Raw genomic sequence first — 26,443 nt, 5'->3', positions numbered from 1 at the left:
TATTTTCCACTCTCCAAGACCCACCTAGCCCAGTACCCTGCCTTTGGGGATGCTTAAGCAAAAGCAAATAAGTGGCTCTCCCCCAGCACATCCTCCCAGCAGCCATGGATCTTCCTGTTGCAGGCAATTTCTTTTCTCCCTACATCTGCTACAGGGTGGGTGCCCCAGCACTGGGTATAGCTCTACCTCAAGCACTGCATCTCTGGAAACCCCCTACAGCAGGGAAGGCCCCCAATTCCCAGCCCCATTTAATGCTCTACTTCCTATGGGTTTGCACAGCACCAACCCACTGCCGTGTTGAAAGCACCAGGGGATATACGAGCTGCCGGCTCCCAGTTTGATGTGTGCTCTAGTGACAGGAGCCTCGAGCGTGAAGCCAGAGAACAGAAAATAAAGCTCCTGTTTCATCTCAACGCTGCTCATTTCATGTTGGTAATAACTTAATCAGTGCATAATCCCCTGAACTTCTCTCATTTTGCTTATCTCCCCCATTCCACTCACACATGCTTTTCAGGAGGCAGCACATATTTAACCGAGGGAGCAGCAGGAGCTGGGCAGGTGGTGCTGGACACTTCAGTGGCTGTGGGGAATTAGGGGCATGTCACACATCTCCAAAGAGATGCCAAAACAGATCTTGCAAAGCCAGAGGGTGGCTGTATCCCCCCCAGCACCCTGCACCCAGCTCAGCCCTGGCAGTGGGATGGAGTGGGGCTGTTCCCAATGGCATCATGTGCCAGGGTCAGCCCCCGCACAGGCTTCTCCTCACTGCAGGAGCCGACTCAAGCCGCTGAGCACATTAAACAGCACAAAGTGTAAGTTCTAGATGGTTTTGGTGTCCAGATGAGAGCGACGTGTGTGTCTATGGTGGGAACCGGCTCACGGCGACAGCTCCCGCCGCTGCAGAGATGCAGCCCCGGCTCCCTCTCCACTCTCCCAGTAAATCACCACTAACTCCAGCTCCAGATGCTGCGGTTGGTCTATGGAGAAGTCTGCATTAGTACTACAAATATGGGGGCTTCAGCACTCATATCCCAGCCAGGCTCTCACCCACTGGGTGCTATGACAGCATCGCATCACTGCCGGCACATCAGCACAGGGTTACAAACCAGGCCTTAACCCCTCTAAGAAGCTGACACCCAGAGCCTCACCAATGGCTCTCTCCCACACTGCTGAGATTATCAGCAACACACTATTTTTCCTCACAAATCTTAACAACATGGGAGAAAAACAGAGAGCAAAAGCAATTCCTCGAAAAACCCCTTCAATTCCTGGAGATTGAAACCAGGCTCTTCCCAAAATGCTCCCTGCACTTCCATGGGAAGAAGTCACTGACTTGAACCAGTGGGTGCCCGAGGTCTGATGCAGCCCCACCGGATGGGTCTGGGAATGCAGGAGCCAGTCCCACCAGGACGGTCTCCCAGTTCTCTGGATGGGACACAAGTCACGGCCTGTCCCATGAAAGGGCAGAAGTGCCAATGAAGTTGCAATGAAAGGATGGGATACGGGGTAAGAAGTGGAAACTTGGACCATGGAGCTCAGTTTGTACAGGGGCCTCCCCAAACACAGCTGAGCAAACTGGACACAACACTGCCAAGGAAAATACAAAAGCTCCAAGATGGGCTTTAGTCAGAAAATCCACATTAGTTATTTCCCCACAGGACTGAGCCCACTTTGGTGTCATCCTGGCCCGTGGCCCCCAGCACCCTGCCCCAGGAAGCTTCCAGGTCTGGCCACCCCAAATAGGGATTTCTGCTCAGGATTTGCTCCAGCTCTGACATCCTGGCACTGCCAAGGTGTCGGAGCTTGGACCTTGAACTCAGATTTTGAGTGAGACAGAGATTGTGCATCCCCCTTGTGTGCTCCTGTGCCAGTGGGTCAGTCTGGAGGTCAGGAAAAGGACCTGGTACAGCCCCTAGAGCTGCCCAGAAGGGCTTAAACCACAGCCACCCCATTTCCATGGATGGAGTGGTACCCCTGGCCTAAGGATTTGGATCCCAGCTTATTTTGGGGGGGCGTGGATGGGGGTGTCAGGCCGTGCTTGTTTTCCAGGAAGAACGTAGGATCCCACACTGGTTTGGGCTGGAAGGGACCTTAAAGCTCATCCAGTTCCAACCCCCTGCCATGGGCAGTGACACCTTCCACTAGAGCAGGTTGCTCCAAGCCCCTGTGTCCAACCTGGTCTTGAACATGCTTTGAACATCCTTGAACATGCAAGACCATGCCTGGGAAGGCAACAGAGAGGACTGAGAGCCGCTGCTGCCTCTGCCGCTGAGGGCTGGGCTGTCACCCCAGTTTGTAGCAGGGCTGCATTCAGTTACCCATGAAGGCCTGTTTAGTGGTACAGCTCATTTGAAATGTAAATGGCTGCTTGAAAAGCCTGGGCAGAGGAACAGCTCTGGGCCCTGATTAAAACCCAGACACAAGTACCATGTTCATCCCTGCAGAACAGACCTGGGGGGTCCTGCAGGGATGGGTCCTGCAAGCCCCTTCAGCCCCGCTAAGAGAGGCTAATGCTGCCCTGGGCAGGGGGGTGAAGGAAACTGAGGCACGGAGCTACATAGGGCTCACATTTCCAGCAGTAGCAGTGAGCTGATGTCCATGAAGAGCACCCAGGAGTGCTCAACTGCATCCCTGCTGCCCAGGAAAAGCTGCCCAGGGATTGCCCCATGCTCAGTGAGGACCAAGAAATGGAAATTTCCTACTGCTTGAGCCCCATCCACACCCCAGGCAACCCACCCAAGGATGCCTGCCCCACGTCCTCACCATGGAAGCATGGCTGACGAGACAGCTCTGCTCCCAAATCAGTAAGGAGGGATAAGGATAGTCCCACTGGAATGAAACAGTTTCCCCCTGGATTCCAGGCTGCAAGCCCCAGCCTCACAGCTGAACCCCACCCCGGCTCTCCCACTGGCTTCATTGAGATGTCCCCTCGTGTCACTGCCACCATCCAATTTCCCAGCAGGTTTTGAGAAATTCCAGGATGCTTTTCAAAGCTTTTCAAAGCTCTGAGCTTTGCTGTCAACAGTGAGGGAGATATTCCTTCTCCAATAAAGAAATGAAAACCCACCCCAAATCCTAAGTAAAAAATAGTAATAAAATGAATAAATCTCAGCCTTCCCTGAGTTATCTTTTCAAGCACTCTGTCAGAGAGCAGAGCAGTCGAGGGCACGGCTCCCCCTAGCCCTCCCCTTGCTCTTGGAGATAAAGTTGAAGCCCTTTCTCATCAAAACCTCTTTTTCAGTTCTTGGTCTTTGCCGCTGTTGTTTTTGTTGTTCCAGAAGCTTAAGGGGGATAAACGGGAATGAGTTGACATTTTTGGCAATGATTATTACATCTCTCAGAAAGTGTCTCTCATTAAAACCAAAAGAGAGGAGAAAAAGTGCTGAAGTGACTCTTTTAAAACCAGGATTAATTTGTTAACCTGCACCAGAGACCCGGACACCTGGAGAATGGCTGCTTGGGGGGTGTGATGGGGATCCAGAGGATGGCAGAGAGAGCAGCCAGTACCCCCAGCTACCCCCGCTGAAACCAGTGACAAAGATCCCCAGCAGACTTGCAACCAGCACTGTAGGCAGACAAGGATAAACCCAAACCCAACTCAAAAGCATGAAATAGTCCTGCGAGCCCCTTCTTCTTAAATGGCAAGCAAGCTGCTAATCACAAAGGAAAAATATTCTCATTACCTTTGATAAGCAGCAATGATGGGAAAGAAAATCCAGCTAAAACTGATCAACAGATTAATCGGAGTTTGCTAAAGTAGGATAGGTTTCTGACAGTTTTCCTGAGTGGCAGCCACTCTTTAAAGGCAATCACTGAACCTGATAGAGGTTTTCATAGCAGCACTAGGAAATAATGATTGCAATCAATCATATCTTACTGGATTTCATGAGACATGCTGATAAACACAGCAGAGGGAGGAGAATTATTTATGGTGCTTCAGAAGAGCATACAGCTAAGTAATTGGATGAAATCAGGGGAAAAAAAGAAGGCATCCCCTAAGGGTGATGTCTAGAGGAAGAAGAAATAGTTTCGCTGTGAAACCAGTGGAATAGTCAACAGCCCATATGCTCAAATTTGGCCAAAACCCAAGGGAATTCTCTAATGATACACTTGTCTTTAAAACACCTTCCTGGATGAAAACATCCCCAGGCAGGCATCCCTACCCCTGCCACTACCTGCCACTGAAGCCTCCAGGAATGGGAGCCAGGACAGAGCACAGGTGAGTTTTGCTGCGTGTGCAGACCTGGACTCAAGCATGAAGTTCAATGCCAGATGCCTCAGGGCAACTACACAGGAGTGAACTGAGAAAGCAGCATTTCATTCCATCTCCAGCCTGGCCACAGCAAGGGGACTCCCTGCTGGCAGCCCAACACAGTGCTGGGACCAGTGGAGATGATGCAAAGCAGTGTGGGCAAAGCCCAGGTTGTGCCACAGGAGAAGGAGCAGATGGGAAGGAGTTTCCTTGCTCAGGCATCGTGGTTTAGGGTGCTGAGCATCCTCCCCAAGCCACCCCACCATTGCTCACACTGGGAGCCATCTCCACCCAGCACTTCACAAGCATAGATGGAGCGTGCAGGATGCCACCCTGTCACATGGATTTATATGGACACTTAGGCTGAGGTTTTCAAATGGAGCTAAAACCCCTCAGGAGATAAAAAAAATAGCACTCTGGGGCATGTTCCCATTAGCCACTTGGACTGATTCCAACCTCCTTGCCCTGTGTAGCTAGACCCTGAGGGCAGCTCCCCATCCCTGGGTCACTCAGCTCCATCCTGCTCGAGGGGTCTCACTCTGCTCAGCTTCATGACGAGAAGATGGGGAAGAGAAACATGTAGTAGATACGGTGTTTGAGCCGCACACTGCTGCTCGCTCTAATGCATCCCTTGTCTTTTCCTCCTAGTCGGTGCAGGCAGCCACGTGAGCCCATCACCAACTGTACCGGGGGGGAGACCAAGGCTCCGCAGACCAGTATGAATAGCGCCAAAACATCCCCCTGACATTTAAAATGTAATTCTACAATATATCTCCACTGTTCATACATGTCTGATTTGTTGTTGATTCCCCTCTCTCACTTCTCAAACATAACTCCTATCCCTGCCTGGCTATCTTTTAACAGCTGAGCGCTCTGGTACAAGAAGGGAATTTGCTCAGAGATGGTAAGACATTACTTATGTCCATTGAAAATACCAGCTGAATTAATTTCAATCTAAAGCATCCTTTTCTTTGCTTCGGTTTTCTCCTTTGAAGGACAATTCCAGGCTACTTACACCCCTCAAAAGGACAATGTACTCTTGAAGGGTTTCTTGAAGAAGGAACTGGACCCAGACCTCACCACCCTGCTCCTTGGGTGGCTGGTATCCAGGGCTGTCCTGGGGACCCCATTATCTCAGGGAGAACCCCATCCTCCCAGGGAGGACCCCAGCCCAGCACCTCCCTGGTTCCCGGGGAGCAAAGCACCAGCCCTTCACTTCTCTTCCCCTCCTGAGCTCCTCTATTTGCTTTCACTATTGATTTTGATTCAAACAGATTAAAAGACCAAAGAGCCAACTAGCCACAGGCTCCGGCTAACCCTGACACATAATCCATTACAATCACAGCCCAGGGACCCAGCACTAACTAGCAACAAGAAAGCCCAAGGCCTCTACCTCGATCTCCATCCCTTCGGCACCCACCCTGGGGGATGCTGCTGCAGGGATGGATCGGGTCCTGCTGGGTGCCTGCACCCCTCAAGGGCACCCACTCACAGCCCATTGCTGCCTACAGCAAACCCATCCACATTTGCCGTTAAACTACTATGGATTTATGATTCTAAGTTATACAGAAAAAAGTATGGACCTGCTTAGCCAATGCCCCAACACAAAGAGTACAAGGAGCCACACAGGGACCTGTCACACCAGAAGCATCTGAGGGTGCCCCATGAAGCAGCCAGTGAAGTGGACACTTGGGTACAGCTCCAGCTACACCATCGATCTGCTGCTGAGCCACTGGAAAAGGCTGGAAACAGAGTGGTTCCCTGGTAATCAGCCAACTTAAGCAGCCTTAAGACATCGGCTGGTAAAGTAGATTATGTCCTGCTGCCTGATATCATCTACCCCCTGGATTCATCCATCCTTTCATCACTGCTGTGCAATCAGCAGCAAACACGCAGCCTCAGTGGTGTTTTCTCTCCCTCTCACTGCATCCAGGAGCAGGCAGAGCCCATCAGGTCCTGCTGTGCCCTGCACAGCCAGCTCTGGCACCACGGGGCCAGCAGTCGTGTGCCACGACCCATCCAAGCTCTTATCACAACCATGCCATAGGCTCAAGAGACGCCTCTAGCTTCCCCACAGCCAAGACATCACAGCATGGGGACCAATGTGCTGCAGAAGTTCCCTGGCTGAAAGTGAGCACCATCTGTGCCGTGGCAGTCACGTTGTCCAAACCAGCACCAGCAGATGGGAAGCAATGCTGTTCACCCCCATAAATCACTTCCACAAGTGCCATGGCACCCCTACAGCCAGGCACCACTCTGGCCACCCTGCTCCCAGACAGCAACGGCAAAGCCACATCCCTGGGCTCCACTCCTCAGCAGCATCATGAGCAATGAGCCATTCCTCTGCTTCCCTCCTGCAGCCCCATGCCCCAGCACACTGCAGGTCCTGCCCCATGGAAGGGCAAGGCACCATGGAAAGATGATTCCCCATGGAAGGATGATGCCCCAGTAGGTTTCATGGAGGAGGTTGGTTAGAGAGAGGCCAGAGAGGTCCTGAGCAAAGCTCAGTCTCCACCCAAGGTCCCACCAGCCATCCTCCAGCCCGGACAGAGGGTGCCAGCCCCGTGTCCCCACACCAGCCCCACTGGGTCCCTCCCTCAGGGCAGCCCTTTGGCTGTAGGATCCCAAGCTAAGCCTGCAGAAGGGGCTTCTGCCACTTCTCCACCCATGCGGCTCCCCCTGCCCCACCGCATGAACGGAAATGCCTGTAAGAGCAGGCTGCAGCTCCATCTCTGCCCTAACACACATTTGCTCCCTATTTCCATATAAATAACAAAAAGCAGGAAGGCCAGCAATACAAATAGACACTTACATTCACAGACAGGAAGGTTTCATCGCTGCAAGGGAGAGCGCAGGGCTGTTCTACCAACTTTTCTTACTTCTTACCTCCACACACACACACAGAAGAGACCTGGTGTCCCCTGTGGGACATGGGGACAGTGCCACAAGGCCTGCAACAAGCCATCACTCTGCAGGTGAGCAAAATTATCTCGGTCATCGTCTCCTCTTCCAGCAGTCCCAGGAGACGGCTGGTGAAGAGGAGATGGATACATACAACCCCAGCATAAGCTGCAGTTCAGCTTTTATTTATTTTATCTTTTTAACCCACCTTTTTCCTCCTCCTCATCCCCCATTATTGGTTTTTTTCAAAGTACCAGCAGGGTATTTTTAGTTGCTCCTCTATTGCCAGCCAGCACTATTTTAAATTGCATTTTAAAGCCGTTCTGCAGTGCTCCAGGCACTTCACGCTGCAGACGAGGCTTTCAAAGCACAAGATTAACGTCAAGTTTAAATTGCTTCCTAAAACACAAGGCCTCCAGCACAGGCTGGCTCAAGGGCAGTTGGTGGTAGCAAAGCCCTGAGGACACCAGTGCTCCCAGGGCAGAGCTGGACCCTGGGCTGGCTGATGGCTTTGAGAGCAAACTGGAACCCAGTTTTGCAACTGGGACCCCCAGCTGCAGGCAAGGAGCAACACCGGTCCCAGAGCAGCTCCACAGACCCCACAAGCCAGGGACGCCTCCATCACTAACCCTCAATTCAGTTCTTTGTCTTTATAAGAGAGATGCCTCTCCATGGGTATTTATCTCAACTAGTGCTTCTAGTACAATTCTAGTAGTTCTCCTAGGAGAGGGGAGATTTAGGTTAGATATAAGGAAGAAGTTCTTCCCTGTGAGGGTGCTGAGGCGCTGGCACAGGGTGCCCAGAGAAGCTGTGGCTGCCCCATCCCTGGCAGTGTTCAAGGCCAGGTTGGACACAGGGGCTTGGAGCAACCTGCTCTAGTGGAAGGTGTCCCTGCCCGTGGCAGGGGGTTGGAGCTGGATGAGCTTTAAGGTCCTTTCCAACCCAAACCAGTCTGGGATTCTACGATTTGCCCACCCCAAGATCAAGCAGAGGCTTCAGCAAGCTCGGCACCACCGTGGCTTGGCTCTGCACATCCAGCACTGGAGACCACAGCCTCATTTACAGCTGCCCCAAAACATTATGTTTCAGAAACAGCAGAACTCACTAATTTAACATTTCCAAAATGATTACCATTTCTCCTTCAGCCAAAAACACTGGCCAAACAGTGCCAGGCATCCTGCCACTCTGTTTCCAGGGATGGATAAATCATCCCCTTCCTCCAAACCCATGGAAGAAAACTTCAAACCTGCTGAGCCCAGTGGCTGGATCCTTCCAACAGCAGCAGAGTGGGGCAGCAGCCCAAAGCAGAGCCCACATGAGCCGGGGTCATCGGCAGAGCCATGGGACAAGCTTGGCTAATCTCTGCCTGAGCCAAAGTGAGCCCTGGTCTCTCATTTAAGCCCAAGAAACAAATAAATCAGTGGCAAAACCAGCTTTTAGAGAGGCTGCTATGGTTCCCACTGTGCTAGTTTTATTTTCTGAAGTACCTGCTGCCTCGCAGGCTCAGGATGAATTTTGATTTAGGAGTGAAAAGGGATAATAAAAGCATAAAGAGCCGTTAACATTCCTCCTGGCTTGGCGGGGTGTTTGCTCATCGCACGTTGATGGAAATGCCATTTGACTTCCTTATGAGCTATAGAAAATCTATTAATTGATTTAATCATTCCCTGGGAGTCCCTGCTTATGGAGATAACAGAGTGCCTGGGGCCAACAGGATGCTGCTCCTCCCTCCTCCAACACAGCAGCAGGGAAAGGGGCAAGGAGATCTTTCTCTCCCCTCCACCACTTTAAGACTGGTGAATTCACACTTCCATTTTCCAATCACTTTGGTGGCATTACGGGGTTTCTTTTCTTTTCAAGCCTGTAGGCACGAAATTCTGAGCAGCAATTGTATCTAATGGGCACTTCTGCAGGAAGAGGGAGGTTCCCAGCGTGGATTAAGCACTACTGCAGCAGCCCTTACACTTTTTACCCCTCTGTACCCTGCAAAGCTCCAATCTGCATTTACCACTCAGCACATCCCCTCACTAACCCCAGTGAGCCCCCAAAGACCCTTTTATTTCCCTTATTTTAACAGCACTCATTTCCCTGCCTGCAACAGCAATTTAATCAGAGCAGTAAAGTTTTACACTTCCACTTTAAACTCCCTTTTCCAAATGTGGGTTGGAGATGGGAGCATGATGCATGTTCACCAACCCAATGGGGGATGCAGCACTCCGGGACTGAAGTGGGGTGGCCCATGGGGACACCAGAAGAAGCAGGCACAGGAGATGACACATTATTTTAATCAACCCTCACTTTCTCCACCCAGGCAAAGCAATGGTCTGCTCCCTAATACATGAAAATTAAGGACACCCCTGTGTTGCCCATGCAACAGCACTTGCTCCCCAGGGTGCTGCATAGGGTGTAGCTGACACCCACGGTCACTCCCAGCAGCACCCATCACCATCATTAACAACCATTCCTCAGCACAGAGCAACACTTTAGCCCGTAATTAAAGAAGCCTCCCTGTACTCAACAGGAAGAGCAGAATAAGTTGTTATTGCTGCCGCATGCGGCGTTATCCATTTAAAACAGCCCCTGGAGCAACTGAGCATCTGGCAGGAGCTGGCAGGGAGCAGGGCTGGGGATGGGCAGGAAGTCCTCACCCTGCATCTGGGCTCTGCTTTGGGGTCTCCATTAACCCCCTTTTCCCCACCAGTGCTTGGACATGAGGAAGCAAGAGAACAGTCCTGATCAGCAGGAGCTGGCAGAGCACATCATCTCTGGGCTGGCTGGAGTCAGCCCCAGCATTTTAATAGGGGAGGAAAAATCAAAAGCCCATTTCCCCAGCACGGCTCCTCATCAAGGAGGTGCTCCCAGCACTGACCAGCTTGGCTTGGCACGGACCAGGCAACTTCTGACAACATTAGCTGGCTGCTCCAGGCTCCGGGGTTGCTTGGAACAGCTTTGGATGGGATGGAAGCAGTAAGGCTGGAAACGAGCCCCAGGCACTGGAGAACTGCTCAGCATGCTCCTCCCCATGGGTGTCTCCTGGCTGGCACCCCTCCAGCAGCCCCCAGGCTCCAGGAGACTCTAATCCAACTCCAGATGCAGCAGCAGAATAATGAAGTATTGGGGATGTGCAGGATCTGCAGGTCCCAGGGAGGTGACAGGTACTCCCTTACCCACACTCTCTCCATGGGGACTGTGGAATCGCTGTGGATAACAGCCCCACAGGCACTATGGGAAGAGGGGATCAGGGAGGAGACCTCCTGCTGCCTTATGAGAGGGTTTTCCATAAGCAAATTCTGGATTAAGACTATGAGAACAGCCTCATCCCTGCTCCTGGACAAGCATCCCGGTGCTGCCTGGCGAGACACGCTCAAGTAGTGGATCCTGACAAGCTGCTTAAAAGCTGCTGCAGACGTTATCCAGAGCTGCTCGGCAGACAACATCAAAACATAGCACGAGCAGCCCAGGAGAGAGTTGTATCTCGCTCAGGATGAAAATGGGAATAAGCAGTGCTGAGTTTGCAGAGCAGAGTCTGCCAGCTCCCTCTGTCACTCTGCCTGTATCCCTTCATCACCATCACTTGGTTACACGAGTCTTTGCAACTGGTTTTCCTCTCATCTTCACCGTGCATTGAAGGCAGTAAGATCAATTTATAACTCATATGACTTTTTGAAAGCAAAGGGAACAGGAGCATCCCTGGAACCACATGTCTCTGCATCATGTCTCAAGGAGGCAGCAGCCTAAGCCCTTGCTCCGGGGTGCTCTCTCCAGCAAGGTCAGGTAAGAAAAGAGATTGGCAAAGCCACAAAGCAACTCAAGCTCCTGTCAGAACTATGTGCTCCACTGAAAAAGAGCTGAGGAGCAAAACGGGATCTATCACAAGTGGCAGCACCTGAGTTTGCAAATGGGTCCAGCAATTACTTTTCCCCAGAGAGAGGGAACTGGGATGTGAGGATGAACACATCTGTGCTTTGCTTTAAAGCTCTTCTGGGCTGAGCAGCATCTCCCTGCAGCCAGGACCTCGCAGGCAGAGCTGAACCAAGCCATTCCCTCCTCTGTCGTCCTCCCTCATGATGAGCTGCACGCAGAGGGAATGCAGCAGGTCAGGATCATGCACACAGATCTCCCCCTTCTCCTCCTCCCCTCCCAGTACAGTTGTCTGTGAGGGAGGACCACAGAGTTATTCAAGCTCACTCTGATCGTTAGCAAATCTGAGCTTGACCTTTCTGCGTCTTCTGAGAGAGCAAACAGCGATGGAACCTGGCCATGATAACCCAGCTGGGATGCTGCTGGAGCAAAAGGAAAACCAGCAGAGAGAGGAATGGGAGCAAAGGACCCCTCCAAGGAGATTATGTAGGTTCTCACGTTTCTATTTGGCCTTTTTGCTCTGCTCCTGGGAGAGCAATTCAAGGAATTGAAATAACATGAGATCCCATTGCTTCACGGTACTATGGCTCTGGAATGGTGAAGATGCCCTACAAAACCCCCAGCAACCTTGAACATTACCTCCTGCAGCACAATTCCTGCCCCTCCACCAACATCCCTGCTCTGGGATGAAACAGAAGCCACAAACACCAAAGGATACAGCTGTGCTGTATCTCCCTCTCTCCTCGTCTGTGTTCATTGATGGAAGAAATCACTTTAAGCAGGTGAGACTCCAGGAACTGGAGCAAGCAACAGCCATGGGAAAGGCAGAGCACTCCAGTAGCTGGAACACAGGAGGGGTGCTGGGTTTGGGAAAGCAGGGTAGGATTTCTGCCAGCAGGTGTTAAACACTGTTTTCAGTGCATCATGCTTTGCTTGTTGTCTGCTGGACCTCTCCTGAGAGACCCAACACAGCAAACCAGAGCTATTCCAGGGGAGCACTGGTGCTCAGCTTCACTCACAGCCTGCACCCAGGATAAGATGCCCCAAGCCAGCAAGGGGAGCTGCCCCTGCAGGCTTTCTCCATAACTTGTAAAAGTTATTTTTCTTTTTCTGCAAAATGAAAGCGAATGGCTAAATCCCAGAGGCTTTTGCAGCAGAAGCTCTTCGCTGCCCACCTCCAGACAGATTGCAGGTCAAAGAAGTTAACGTTGCCCAGCTGCAGAAAATCCCAATGGCACAGGACTAGGAAATCTGCCCACAAGCTGTTTAATATCCCATGAGAGTTCATACCCTCCAGTCCCGAGGAGATCGGACCCCAAAACACCTCTCAGCAACACAGGACAAGGTGAGCAGCCTGGCAGAGGATGTGCTTCAACTCTGCTCTCTTGCGTGTCCAAGCTTGTGCTCTAAAATCAGCTCTCCCCCAGCCTTGTCCTTTCTTGGTTCCCTGTCCTCACTTGACCCTGTTTCCAAAAGCTACTGAGGAAACTCAACACAGGGGCCTGACTGTGGTCACCAACAGGAAACCAGCTGGAGATGCTGCTGGGAGCTGGTTTTGTGTGGAAAAAGGCAGGTGCCGAGTTCTCAAGCTGAGCACCAACCCGGGCAGGAAACACTTGAAAACAGGTTGAAAAGGCAGTTATGGGAAGAGTAAAAACACAGCTCCAGTGCTCAGCAAGCCACCACTTCCCAAAGGCATTCAGAATCAAGGACCTCAGCACGAGAGCTGCTGTTGCAGCACAAACAGGCCAAGCACTGAGATATCTATATCTATATGATACACTCAAAGCACTTGTAGCCGAGTACCACCAAGGTCAGCTGAAATTAAATCAGAGCCCTCTTACAAGAATCAGCAAGGGCACAGCTCAGCTCCAGCCATTTCGGGACATCAGGAATTGTCCTACACATCCCCTGGACCTGCAGCAAATTCCTCCAGCGCCTCATACCCCACCATACAGGATCAACAGCAGGAGAAATCAGAAGTCTTTCTGTGTTTTAAACTAGCTACTGCAGCTGCAGGCAATATTCCAGCCCCATCTAACCACGTTTTAACACTTAATAACCTATTTTCCTCCAGTAATCCCCTGCAGCAGCAAGCCCCGCCAGCAGGATGTACATCATCACCAAAACCAGCCTGGGGCACAGCGATGGGCAGAGGGACCACAACCAAACCCCTCCCCAGCCATGCTGCAAGCACCACCACTAAAGATTTGGGGGCTTCTGGTGGATCAGCCCCTGCCCCTGCTTGACTCCAGCAGTAAAACAAAAGTAAAAAATGCTTGGAAAAAAAAACCCCAAACATTTTAAATTCTAAAAAGGAGGTGAGAAAAGGGCACAGAAAGCTCAATCTCTCGCGTGCAGAGCCCTTCCCAAAGTGCCTCCCGCATCCAAAATTTATAGACTTGTCTGCTCTTCTTTTTCATCTGGATCTTTGTTTGCAGAACAAACTCTCTCAGTGGCCATTTCAAAACAAAGAAACCTTTGTCTGTGTTTACTTGACAGCAGCGGATTAGGATAAAATAACTTGCATTTCAGAAGAGGGGTTTTTATTTCTTGTTAAGACGTTAAGCTGCTGCTGCATCGAATCACCGAGCAGAGAACCCATCCGAGGAATGATTTCTGGCACACGTCGGCAAAGTTGGCTTTTGGAGAGAGCCTCTGAGAAGGGGATTCACATATAAAAATAAAATTTAGAATGGGATTAACTTTTGGACTGTGATATTATTCGTTTCTCCTTTTCAGGTTCCTGCCTAGTATCTATCTTCATTTTGGTTTTGATCAGCTGCTTACACAGTTCAGAAGCCAAGAAAGTTCTGGACAAGTGTGGGGCATTTTCGTAAGCTTCCCCTTGGATTGCAATATCCAAGGTTCAGTGCTGGGCTGGTCAGGACACCCAGGGAGAAACAGGAACAGCCCTAGCCTAGGTGGCACCATGAACTTCACCACTTACTTACCCACAAATGGTATTCCTTGGATGCAAATGATTTTTAAGGACTCGGCTGCAGACATTTAAGGGCATGGGCAGCTTCACGTGCACAGCATCACTGCTGGGCCTGGCAGGACACATGGGAGCAAGGACTAGACCAAAGAGCCACAAAAGCCAGGATGACCCCCAGGAAGGACCTCCGGAGCCGACACTCGCTAGGCACAACATACCCAACTAAATACCCCAGCTGCACGGGTAAAGCAGCCCACACCCAGAGCACACGGGGAGAGATGCTGCCAGCTTGTGATAAAGAATTAATCAATTAATGAATAATGCTCAAAAGGGCCCATTAAATGCAACACTTGATGAGCTCATGTGGAGAGGAGAGCGGCAGCAGGGACCAGGCTCCTTCCCCAGGCAGGACCACCAGTGCACTCCAGCGCATTTCACACCAGCAGATACTCAAACCTTCAACACATGGCAGACCTGAGGCCATGCACCCAATAACTCCTCCAAAGCCAACAGCCCTGAACCTGTCCATGTTTGTGTGAACGCTGGCCCAATTCCCACTATTACCTACATCAAGAGCTGATCAGCCCAGCAAAATTAACCCGCTGCTTTGCACTCACCTTCAGACCACACTGTGCACTTAACAGCAACGATAACTAGCAGTATTTCTTGGCTTTCCTTAGGATCCATAACACGTTAATTAAATGCCAGTTTGTTACCCACACAGACCTATTGAGACATCGCAGCACTAATAAGCAGCACATTGAATTCTGTTCCCATCAACCTGCACCGGCTTCGACGTGCATCCAGTGCTCCTCCATGTGGGCTCAGCACCATGCCAGACAGGAGGGACCTCTGGGTCCCTTCCCCAATCTCCTGCTCCACACAGAGCAGAGCCGGGGTTAGACCTGCCCACAGCCTCATGTGTTTGTCTCCAAGGATGGAGTTTCTCCACCTTGCCAGCTTCCCGGAGGCTTTGACTCCCCATTTCCCAGTGGGACCAGTAGGCATTGTCCCTATGGACCAGTATGACAAGGAAGTCTGACCCCCAACAGCCTGAACCCAGTGTTACAGAGCTAGAAAAAAGCCTCCCAGGTTAGTCCTATGGACAAAGAATATAATCTTCCAGAACAGCATCCCTTCTTCCACAGACAGGAGAAAGGATGCTTCATGTTTCAAAACGGTGTACAAGACCATGAATGAACCAAATCTTCCCCAACAAGAATTGCAGCGACAGCCAAATTGGCAGCAACTCATCTGGAAGCACTTCCTTGCTTGGCAAATCCATTCAATAAAGGAAAAAAATGGTTTTACATTGAAATTCTGTGCTTCCCAACAAAGCACAACTTGGCTTAGCCAGTTACAGAGCCCAGAGACCAAAAGCCTGAAATATTAGAGGAACTTGATCAGGATGGTTTTTTCCTTCTTTAAACGGGACCAACCAGCCATCACCAGACCTGTAATGTCCAGACCTGTGCAGCCTCAGAGCAAAGCAGCAGGCATTTCTCCTAGCTGGCAAGGCCAGGACTCACAGCACACCCCTTAGCAGAGCCAAGGGGGCTGGAAGAGGGCTGGGATCTCGGATGCAAGGTTTACACACCTCACACCCATTTACACCCCTTGATTTAATCACAAAAGCAGTAATCAGGGAGGACTCAGAGGTGTGAGAGCCTGAAAAGGGAGGTTTCTTTGGATCCAGCTCCAGGACTGTGCTAACATTGTGCCCAGCAAACAAGAGACGTGTAAGGATGGGAATCAGTGGAATAAATTGTGGGTTAAATTTAACAATAATAAGAATATTATTTTATATTAATAAATTGTGTAAATTGTGGGTTAAATTTAATAATAAGGATGGGAAAAGCTATTCCACTCCAAAGCGTCCAGAAAGGGGATAAAGAAGCTGAATAATCATCTTGTTGCCACAACTTTAGAGTCCTCTGGGGTGGGACCAGGGGGTTCTGGAAACCTTTGCTGCCGTTTGCAGCACAACCTGTGCCATCCCTCAGCTCAGGCTGGTCCCACAGTTAATCAGGACCCATCTGCCTTTCCTCTAGTTGTCTGCAACCCCCCTGGAGACACCGGGGCTCTCCTGGGACAGAGGGAAGCTGCAACAAGTGTCACCTTTTATTGTGAACTTATAAATCTTTTCAGGACCCAAGTCCTCAAAAGCCAAGTTTGGAGAAAGTGGTGGTCCAGGGCCTTCTTCTGCACATCCTCCTCATCTGCTGCTTCTCATCCCAAGAAGGAAGAAATCCCCTATAACCAAGCTTCACCCACCAGCCATGACAGAAGCAGTGCCTGGCATGGGGACAGGGACATTAACACAGCACCCACCCTCCTCGCAGGGCAGGTATCCCAACCATGGTAAAACACTCTCCAGCAACCTGCTGGAGGTCAGCCAGCCCCTTGGAGAAGGAGCTTAATGGAGAAGGGTGATGGGGACAATTAGGGGAGCACAAGGGGTGCAATGCCAGCTGCCGTGTGCTCCATCCATGGGGGAGAAAACAAAGCCAACTGCACAGCCATCTCTCTGGAAGTCAACTGAGCAGTTTAAAAGCACCATTCCACTTCTGGAAACCACCACGTTAGTCCTCTTCTTCTGTAGGAAAGCAACTAGCACTTCCAGCACCACAAGGAAAGGATTTATTGCCCAAAAATCCCATACCAGGTCAGGCTGGGGAGCTCAGATCCATCCACGCCTTTGGTGTGGAGGAGAAGACCATGGTGGACTGACCAAGCTGAAAGCACACTTGCTAAAAATCAGAATATTTATCTTCTACATCTCAGCACCTTCATGAAACCACAAAGGCCTTTTATTTTCCCATCCCTAAGGGACAATTTCCACTCCCTGCAGACCAAAACTACCCCAAAGCACTGTCCAAAACTGCCCAAAACCCTCCAAGCACCCAAGCCAAATCCTCAGCACATCAGCCCGGGTGCAACCCACGCAACCCACACCACCTCCAGCTGAAGGTCTAATGCTATCAGCCCCAGTCACTGGTGTTTCCCCACCCCTCTGCTGCGAGCCAGGGTCAGCATCCACACTCCAACACACACGCATCTCCGCTGTGAACACCTCTGGATGTGAACACAGCCAGGCTTTAGCCACACGGCTGCAAAGTGCCTGCACCATGGCAAGAAGGACTAACAGGATCCCAAGCTGTCCTGAAACAGGTCAGGAGGGAGCCTTGGGAATGGAGGCAACTGAGCACCATGCTCCCTGCATCCCTGGTGCCTGTCAGAGCTGGACCACGCACATGGGGGTCAGGGAGCATCCCGCGGTACAGGACGGGCATGGAGCCGCACTCACCTTCGGTCCGGATGGTGAAGGGCGAGTCCCCCAGGCGCTTGGCTGAGAACTGCCCTCCCAGCGACGTCATTAGGAAGCACAGGGTGAAAAATCCAATGCCCAGCACGAATATCCTGCGGGAGGGAAAGCAGAGCTGTAGAGAGGTGTGACAAGGAACCGGCTTGCTCCTGGGGCGGCCCCACCATCCTTCACCCCCCTGCGGTAACCCCTCCACACAGCAGCAGGAGCTGCTGTTTGAGGTGTCTGGAAGAGGCAGTCAGGACAATCCCTGCCTCCATCCCTGTGGCTGAGCCCATCCAGCCTGGGCAAGGAGCATCTCTGCAGCCCCAGCCCTGCCAGAGCACACCAGCACCTCACCCCAATAACAGCCAGACCCACACATGCTTCAGGAAAAGCCCAAAGATGCGTCTGCCCAAACCCCAGCACTGAGCAGGGGCGTTTTGCCTGCGAACACCCTCCAAAATCCCTGCAGCTTGCTCCCATGGCAGGCCTCAAGAGGGAGCAGAGACTTTCACCTTAGGTGGGAAAGCTGAGCCAGACCACAACTGCCCTTACAATGCTCTATTAGACCCAGCCAATAACACACACCACAGGAACCACTACAATAAACAATACCCATCTTCCTCCTGGGAAAGTCCAGGGAAAAGAGAGACCTTGTACCTTCCCTTCCTCCAAAAGGATCTAAAAAAAACCCCAAACCACATTTTTGTTAAGAAAAAAAGTCTTTTGTTCCTGCTGTAACTAGGCCACTGGTATTCACCATTGTGTCCGGCATCACCTGCATGGCACAGGCAGCCCTGTGCACAGCAGGATGAGAAGGAACAAGTGCTGGTGGCACACATGGTGACCTGGGACCATCCTATCACTGCTTTGTTCATCCAGGCTGGCAGGAAAGTGGGATACACCAGCCAGGATACTGACCTGCACATCATTCCCAGCTGAGCTCATGGTCACCTCCAGCTACAAGAGAGGCAGGAGCTCTCAGTGCTGCTCCTGTTTAGGCCAAATTCAGGCTGGTAACTTTATTCGGGGGTAAAAACGCTGAAGGCAGGAGCTCTGTGCACGAGGAGAGTTATTGTGCACAAAGGAGGGATGGACACTTGGCCTCTTTCCACCTCTCAGAGATGCGGCTGCTGCTTCCAAGTCTCCTCAGAGGTGCTGCATCCTCCAGCAGGCACATGGGCAGTGCTGCTGCCAGGCACCATGTACAACAGCTCCCAGAGCCATGGCTGTACTGGGAATCTCAGCAGCCAAACCCAAGGAAAGTTTCAAGAAGGAGAAAGAGAAAAGACACCCTCCAGCCAGCCTTGTGAAACAACGGGTTTGCCTTCAAAGAGATAAATCTATGTGGGACAAAGGAGATGAGCAAGCCCTTAGGGCCCCGAGCTAGAGGGAAGCAAGCCACTGAGGACAGGAACCACTAACTCTCCTTTACAAGCTCACAGCATTATCTACAGGGCTCTGGATCTGCTCACAGAAACACAGCACAGCCACCCAACACCAACAGAGGGCTTTTCCAGAGAAAGGAACACCACAACCCTCCATCTAATCATTATTGTGCAGTTAAAAGGCAGAGGATTAGGCGCCAACCATTAAGTCTGGGCTCCAATGTGCCAGCATTGTAATTATCTATTGCCGGAAAGGGCTGGCAAATAACATAACTTGCTTCAAAGCACTTGTTAGCTACATGAGATGACGTGGAGAGCAGAAGTACAGCATCAAGCAGCTCAAGGACTGGACTTCCCTGAGGAGATCTACTGGAGGAGCTCCAGGGTAGGTCCCTACTGTCTCAGCATGGCATAGAGAGGCTTGTCCGCGTCTCCTGGACGAGACATGGAACCTTCACAAGTTCCCTACCTCCATTCCATCAGCTCCAATGCTGCTCTCACACAGCAACACACATCAGACCCAGGGCAGCTCTTGGAACTGGGCAGCTCAAGAACAAAGGGTTTCCTCTGCCTGCTCTAAGGAGGATCATCCCTGCCCACCACAGACAGACATCAAACCCACATCCATACCCCAGGTCAGCCCTGCCCCATCCCCAGCTGGGTCCCCTGGCCATGGGTGCTGGACCAGCAGCACCCTGCAGCTCCCCATTCCCTTCTCACCTCCCACCTAATCAAGAGAAAAAGCAACACCTTGTGCTCATCAGCATCAACCTGCTCTGCCAGCAGCACCCTCAGCACCAGCACAAACCCTTCTGGAGAGCCTGGGAGAGGGGATGCTCTAGTGTACCAGTAGAACTGCCCGACATCCCTGCAGAGGCACCTGGGGAATGAAGCAGCTCAAGTCCCTTTATTTCTGAATAAGCCTGCCCTGAGAGGTGGAAATCAGCTCTAAAAAGCATCATGCACTCAGCTAATCCAGCCATTCCCTCCCCAAAAGCTAAAGAGCCCAGAGCTGCAGTGTTTACACACAGAGATAGCTCCAGACCTCAGCCCCTCTCCCAAAGCAGACCTCAAGAAGCGTTGCCAGACGGTTGTGGTCCAGCAAAGAGGTGACTGCGGAGGCAGAAAAGCATCCCTGATGCTGCAAAGCAACGTGGTGGCCTATAAATGGCTTGGAGAGGGGGTGATTTGGGGACATTAGTCTGTTCCCATAATCACACCCTGTGCTCAGCCACACGGCACAGCACTGGATCTGGAAGAGACTGTTGGGGATTGCAGCACCCAGCTTGGCGTTGGCGGGCTGTATTTATCCTCAGAGCAGGAGGGGGGCTCTGTCTGTGTGGCACCTCCTTGTCAGGAGAGGACAACAGCACAGTGAAGAAGGCCCAAGCTGGAGGAGGAGGTCACAGCCCAGCCATGCCCCACAATCAAGGGTCCTCCCTGGGAGCACATCATGGCACAAAACCCACCCAAAGGCGCCATCCTGCTGCCAGCCGCCCCTTCCCCAAGGGGCATTTTAACAAAGCATCACCTGATGAAATAATCAGATCTGATCCTGCTCTTCATTCTCATGCCTCCTATTGACAACATCTTCATCATTATGCAAGACCTTTCATCTTCATAATTATACTTTGGCAAGGAGTGATGGTTAAATACCAAGAAGAAAGAAAAAGAGGAAGGAAAGAAAAGGATGAAGGAAAGAAAAAGATACAGAGGTGATCTGTGCTGGAGCATCTCATTAGGTGACACAATCTTTTTCACTTTGACTGGATTACACAGAGAGCAGGAAAGACACAGGATGCCTTTTCCCTGAAAAAGAAGAGGTTTCAGAGTCTAACTGGGATTGATGTGCTTAGGAGAGGAACAGATCCATCCCAGCAGCAGTGCTCCGGGAGCAGGGAGGGTGCAGGGATGGGCTCTCAGCCTGAGGACCCCATCTCTTTTACTTGGTGCTGATCTTCTCCAGGTGAATAAAAATGCTTGGCCCAGCCTTAGCGGAGCAGAAACTCCTTATGCAGAAAGCAAATACCACGAAAGAGGTAAAACACACCAGACCTCAGATCTTCCAAACTGCCCATCAAATGCACTAGGTCCTCTGCCCCCCAGAATCCAGCCTAACTCACTGAAGAGCACGGAGCTCCAATGACCAAGCAGCATCTCCTCTGCTTGCTGGCTTTGCCTGCCATCCCTTGTCACGTTTAATTCACCACCCGGACACGGTTCTGGTGCCAAGTCGCTCTCCACATCCTTCCCAAACTGACTTGTTCACAGCTCCGGGCCTGGCTTCGTGCCCGAAAGAGAAGGAAGCCAAATTCTTCGAGTCATCAGTGAAAATGGGAAGTGATGCCCCAGTCACTGCAGATCCAGGCCCACAGAACTGAAGGTGTGATGAGGACACCAGGGTCTGAGTGACGAGTGGGGAGGCAACGGGGGGAGGAAGGCCAGCAGCACCCAGTGGGATGGGGCTGTGACACTGGGGCTGCAGCACCCAGCAGGGACCCACAGGGGAACTATTACACAGGTGCATGAGGAAACCAAGGGCTACAGAGACAGGTAACAGCTTTTATTAGACAAGTTTTTAACACCTAAATCTCTTTAAGCCCCAAAACTGAGCCACAGTTTCTCACAGCAGCAGCAGCCAGGCAAATAAAAGATGCTCTCTCTCCCACAAACCTTGTTTTGCTCAGAGCCTGACACCACCACAGCGCTGCCAAAGTGATGCTCAGCCATGGGAATCATCCTCCACAAAGGGGACCAGAGTGAATTCTCTTACTGGCCAATGTTGTAGACACACAGAAAGCCTGGCTTTGGTTTCCAGCTGGCAAACTCACCTGAACTCCCCATGTTCTGCAAACCCAAGAGCTGCGTGAGCCGGTCCAGGGCTCCACAGTTGAATTCTTGCCCGAATCCAGCACTGTCACAACTGAAACACCCTTTGCTGCTGCGGTGAAGTGAGATCCTTGGGCAACTCTACAAATGGTTTCTACATTGATTTGCGCTCTCTCCCCTTCAGTTTGCTGCAGGCGCTTTCACAGCTCAGGGCTTTGCACTGTTTTGTAAGCATGTCTGGAGTATGGTTAATGAAATGTTTTGGTGCAAAGGGTCAGGTTTCCTGATGGCTGTTTGCTGATGGCACTGCTGCCAGGAGCCTCTCCCAGGCAGGGGATCACAGCACGGCTTCTGTAGGCTTTGCCCAGCCACCAACAAGCACTGGATTTACAGGACCCATCCTGATTGCCAGCATCCTCTCTCACTCTTGTAGATCACCCCTGATTCACATCAGCTGAGAATGTAGGGTGCTGATTTTAGGGGAGCAGCACTGATCTGCACCAGGTTACAGCTGGGCAGTGCCAATGGGCTGGGAACAAGTTGACACAGGACTGTGATGTGGAGGGGTCACGCTCAGCATGACACCAGCATGGAGGAGGCACAGAGCTGGACACCGCGGGACAGCTAGGAAAGAGCCTTGGGAACTTCCCCTCTCACACAGGTAAAGCCTGACTTATTAACAGCAGGGTAACCCCACTGGTTCCAGTGGCACCCGTGTGGGTCTGCACTGGTTCGAGAGCAGAAGCCACCCCAGGGCACGCAGACAGGATGATGTAGGTGCTTTGCTCTGCTCCGGACACCAGGGACCCTCCAGCCTGGTGCTCTCCTGCTATCACAACCCCTTCATCCACACACATCCTCATCTCCAATAGGACTTTGTGATCACCATGCGACTCACTCCCAGTGCTCCCCCATCCTGATGCCAGGTCACTGCTCAAGAGGGGCTTCCCCTGCCCCAGGGGTGATGCCCATGGCACGGGGGAGAGGGATGCTCAAGCCAGTCACTTCCTCACCTGACCTCAAATCCACTTAAGAAAGCAAACAGCCAAGCAAAGAGCGTACCCCTGGGGTGCGTGAATCCTTCCCACCTCTCTCACAGTCATTCCCCACGCTTGGAGCTAGCCCGAGCTGTGGAAACCCTCACGCTCCTGCTCCACCACCGCTTTCCGACACCCCCTTGGCCAAGTTCTCCAGCCCCAGGGCACTGCTTCGGGATCCAGCAGCAGGAATCCCTCCAGGCAAGCAGTGCAGAGCCAGGCAGCTCCCAGGGAGAGGCAGACAACATCTCCAAACATGAGCACAAGCAAACGGCACAACGACAGCCCCATTCCTGCACCCAGCTCCGGCGGGAATGGGCTAAGGGAAAAGGCACCAGGTAGACCCCTCCGGTGATCCCAGGTGATCCCCAGCCTCCCAGCACAGTGGGAAGTGCTGGTAACCACTGGCCTGGGCTCACCCTGTGCTTTCCCCCCCCCCAGCACTATCCTCTTCTGTGGGCTTTTGGTCCCTCTCCCTACAAAAAATCCAAGCCATTACCAGCATCTCCAACGTATCTCAAGCTTGGGAGCAACCAAAGTGCATCTCCGGTGCAATAAGGAAGCTGGAGAGAAAGGGCTGGAGAGAAGAAGCGAATGCATGGAGGCAAAAAAGGGGGAAAAGGCAATAGGTGGGCACGGGCATGCTGGAGCCAAAAGGTTTCCAGCTTGGATATCAACCCCAGTTCAGGGTGGTTTCAGGAAAACCCAGTTTCAAAGCCCCCATCAGCACTAGCAGATTTAAACTAGAGGAACCGATTCCCCCCTCCCTAAGTACCAACACCTCTGAGAAAGGTATACGAATGGCAGTGGCAAACAGCCCTGTAATTAATCCCCCCAAGATACCATGTGAGGAGTGAACCGGGGCCACCAGGCAGCAAGTGCTGCAGGACCAGCACACTGACCTGGAGGCAAACTTACCTGGACCCCTGACATCCTCATGTGGGCTCAATCCCACCGCCCCAAGATAAATGTGCTCGGACAACCGCATCCCAGGGCGCGGGGCGGGAGGGGAGGCAAGAAAACATCAACTTTACCTAAAGGGTCTCAAGGTGACGAGGCATCTCCTGACCATTATCTTCCCATCCGCGTTGACTGTGATCATCGTTCAAAGTTGCGGGAGGAGCGGGGAGGGGGCGAACCCCCGCACGCCCCCCCCCCCCGGTACCCCCGAGCGGGGCTCAGCGGGCGGAGCGCGGGGCTCCGCGGGGGCGCATGGCGGGGCGCGGAGCAACTCCCCGCCCGCCCTACCCCTACCCGCAGCAGGCCGAGCCCATCGCCTCTCCGTGCGGGCGCCGCGCCCTGCCCCGCACCGCTCCGCGCAGCCCCGCGGAGCCAGCTCCGCCCCGCACCGCTCCGCACCGCCCCGCGGAGGCTGCGCCGGGCGCGCTGTGCCATCTAGCGGCTCCGGAGCGGGGGTACCGAGGGAGTTCCCCCCCCGCCCCGAAGATGCATTCTGGGGGGCAGGTGACACCCCTGGCGTGGTGACTTCATTGGGAAAAGGTGATGTGGGGATGCGGGGCAAAGCAGAACCGCAGGCCCCGCCGGTGCTGTTTGCTCTGGGGGGCTACAAGGAGCAGGGCAAAGGGGAAAAGGGGGTCTGCATCTGACAGCACCCGCCTGTGGCTTTGCTTCCCCATCACCCTGTGGTGTGTTTAGGAGTGTCACAGTCACAGCCCATGTGGCTTCTCAGTGCCCCCAGGCACCCCTGGGTGCTGTGGAAAGGACCAGGGAGGTGTTCTTGGGAAATCAAAAGGGCCACAAGAGCTGAGGCAGGAGAAGCTGAGCTCAGCAGAGGTGTTCCTGGCTCAGGAAAGGTGACAGGCACAAAAAGCCTCCCAAAGCTTGGGACTTAAAGGAGCCGAATGTGTACAGAGCCCAGAGGCCACCCGATTCAAGCCGTTGACCCAAAGGCACCCAGCAGCATGGGTACACCCCACTGGTGGTGAAGGAAGGGACACATCACCACATGGGGTGAGCACAACATCGCAGAGAGCTGGAAGAAGACCCTTGTCATCAGTGTGCGCTTGGCCAGGCTCTGGGACAGGACCAGGCTGTTGTCCAGAGGGGCTGTGGTGCAGGCAGACACCTCATGACATGCTGGCACCATGGCTGCATGTCCTTCTCTGCACTTGATAACACCATAAAGCATAGGGTGGCACTGGGGGACAGCTGTTCCTTTGCAACTCTTCTCCATGGTCTTTCATAGAATCCCAGACTAGTTCGGGTTGGAAGGGACCTTAAACCTCATCCAGTTCCAACCCCCTGCCACGGGCAGGGACACCTTCCACTAGAGCAGGTTGCTCCAAGCCCCTGTGTCCAACCTGGCCTTGAACACTGCCAGGGATGGGGCAGCCACAGCTTCTCTGGGCACCCTGTGCCAGCGCCTCAGCACCCTCACAGGGAAGAACTTCTGCCTAAGAGCTCATCTCAATCTCCCCTCTGGCAGGTTAAAACCTCCCCAGCACCAAGCAGCCAACCAGCTCTTCTTTTATAGACTAACTGTGGCCTCCTTTGCTCGTGCAGAATCCTGGTGTTTTCCCATGAGGCTGATGAAGAGGAAAAGCTGTATTATGACTGTTGTGATACCGTAACTCCAATTCCCATAGGGATCCCATTCTGCTTCCTTCTCCCTGCTGTAAACCAGCAGTGGCTTCAGGCAGCAGAGCTCCAGGTAGCAGACGCTGAAACAGCATCAGCCACAGGCGAGCGCAGAGATGAAAGCCGGAAATTTCCCATAAAACAGCATTTTCTCTCCATGAAACAGCACCTTCTGCCAAGGAGAAGTGAGGGAAAAAAACCCGTATCCTTTAGGGTTTCATAAATACCAAAGGATTTTTGTGTTCATCCCCACTTTTCATGGGCACAGGACAGGGAAGGGGTCGTTGCCATACTGAGGCTGAGTAGGATAATACAAGGCTGAGGCAGATGGACACCCAGACTGAGGGTTTGCAGAAAGTGTGGCTCAGAAGCAGCAGCCAGTGCTACCAAGCCAAATTCCGACCCTTAGGTCAGCTCTCCCTGATCTTCAGTACAGACAGCCAACACCTTGGCAAGGACACCCCTCCCTGAGCCTATCCTATGGGTACCACATGGACATGACCGTGCAGACCCGCTGGGCTGAACACACACCAAAACCCAGCTGCGGTGCCTCAGCCTTTGCTATTTTGGGTGCAAATGGGAGCTTTCAGGTGCATCTGACCCTCTCTGAAAAATCCACCTGTTAAGAAGTTAACTTCTTAACCTGGCCTTTGGGCAAGGAGGGAAGCAGCAGACTAATGAAGGTGCTGTGGGGATCCTGCCACCCCTGATCTTGTTCCTGCCTGCTCCCTTCATTCCCATTCCAGCTCCTCTGACAGGAGATCCTTAGTCCTCTGAGCTCTAAAACCACCTTAAAACCTGGTGCTCTCAAGAGCACCACTGCAGCTCTGAGGCCAGCTCAGCACAATGGGCTGGAAACCTTCCTAATGCACGTAAACACACAACATGAAGCGGTCAATGGAGCAGCCAAATCGTTGCCTCCTGAGTGCCAGGAGCCAGCTCGGGAGGACAACAGAGCATCCCATCATGGGAGTGCAGAGCAGGGGCCTATGGAGTTCCAGTGTGGGGTGAGTTTGGCTGTTGGACAGGAACCCCAACTCTCATCTCCATAAGGATGGTGCCAAGGTCCTTCTGCGCATCCCACAAGCTCTGGGTTGTGCCAAGGGGCAGCTCTTCCCTGAGGCAGCAGCATCCCAGCAGGAAGAGGCTGGGGTATGGCGAGGCCCAACACATTAGTTTTGTAAGCCTAAGGGGTGAGGATATCGGGGGAAGAAAGTGGGTTTTCCTCCCATCTCCCTCCAGGGCTGACCCTGGGCTGAAAACAGCCCCGTAGGGGCAGAAGCAGCTCAGCTTTGGCCTCCTGCAGGTGCCTGCTGCAGCTCCAGCCAGGAA

General features: G+C 52.5%; 1 protein-coding gene across 2 annotated transcripts in view; it reads right to left on the bottom strand.

The window, feature by feature from the left end:
- MGAT5B (alpha-1,6-mannosylglycoprotein 6-beta-N-acetylglucosaminyltransferase B) overlaps positions 1–23,829 on the bottom strand; it is a 69,839-nt gene extending 46,010 nt beyond the window's left edge. For both annotated transcript variants that reach the window (XM_030506501.2, XM_030506503.2), the window contains exons 1-2: positions 23,548–23,829; positions 17,260–17,372 (exon numbers count right to left, since the gene is read on the bottom strand). In XM_030506501.2, the coding sequence (XP_030362361.1) occupies positions 17,260–17,372; positions 23,548–23,615 (181 nt within the window). In that variant the 5' untranslated portion in view covers positions 23,616–23,829. The remainder of the gene's footprint in view (positions 1–17,259; positions 17,373–23,547) is intronic.
- Between the last annotated feature and the right edge of the window lie 2,614 nt (positions 23,830–26,443).

This window comes from Strigops habroptila, chromosome 14, assembly GCF_004027225.2.
Source record: "Strigops habroptila isolate Jane chromosome 14, bStrHab1.2.pri, whole genome shotgun sequence".
Taxonomy (NCBI): Eukaryota; Metazoa; Chordata; class Aves; order Psittaciformes; family Psittacidae; genus Strigops; species Strigops habroptila.
Note: the sequence above shows the minus strand (reverse complement) of the source record. Positions and strands in the feature narration are given on the sequence as shown.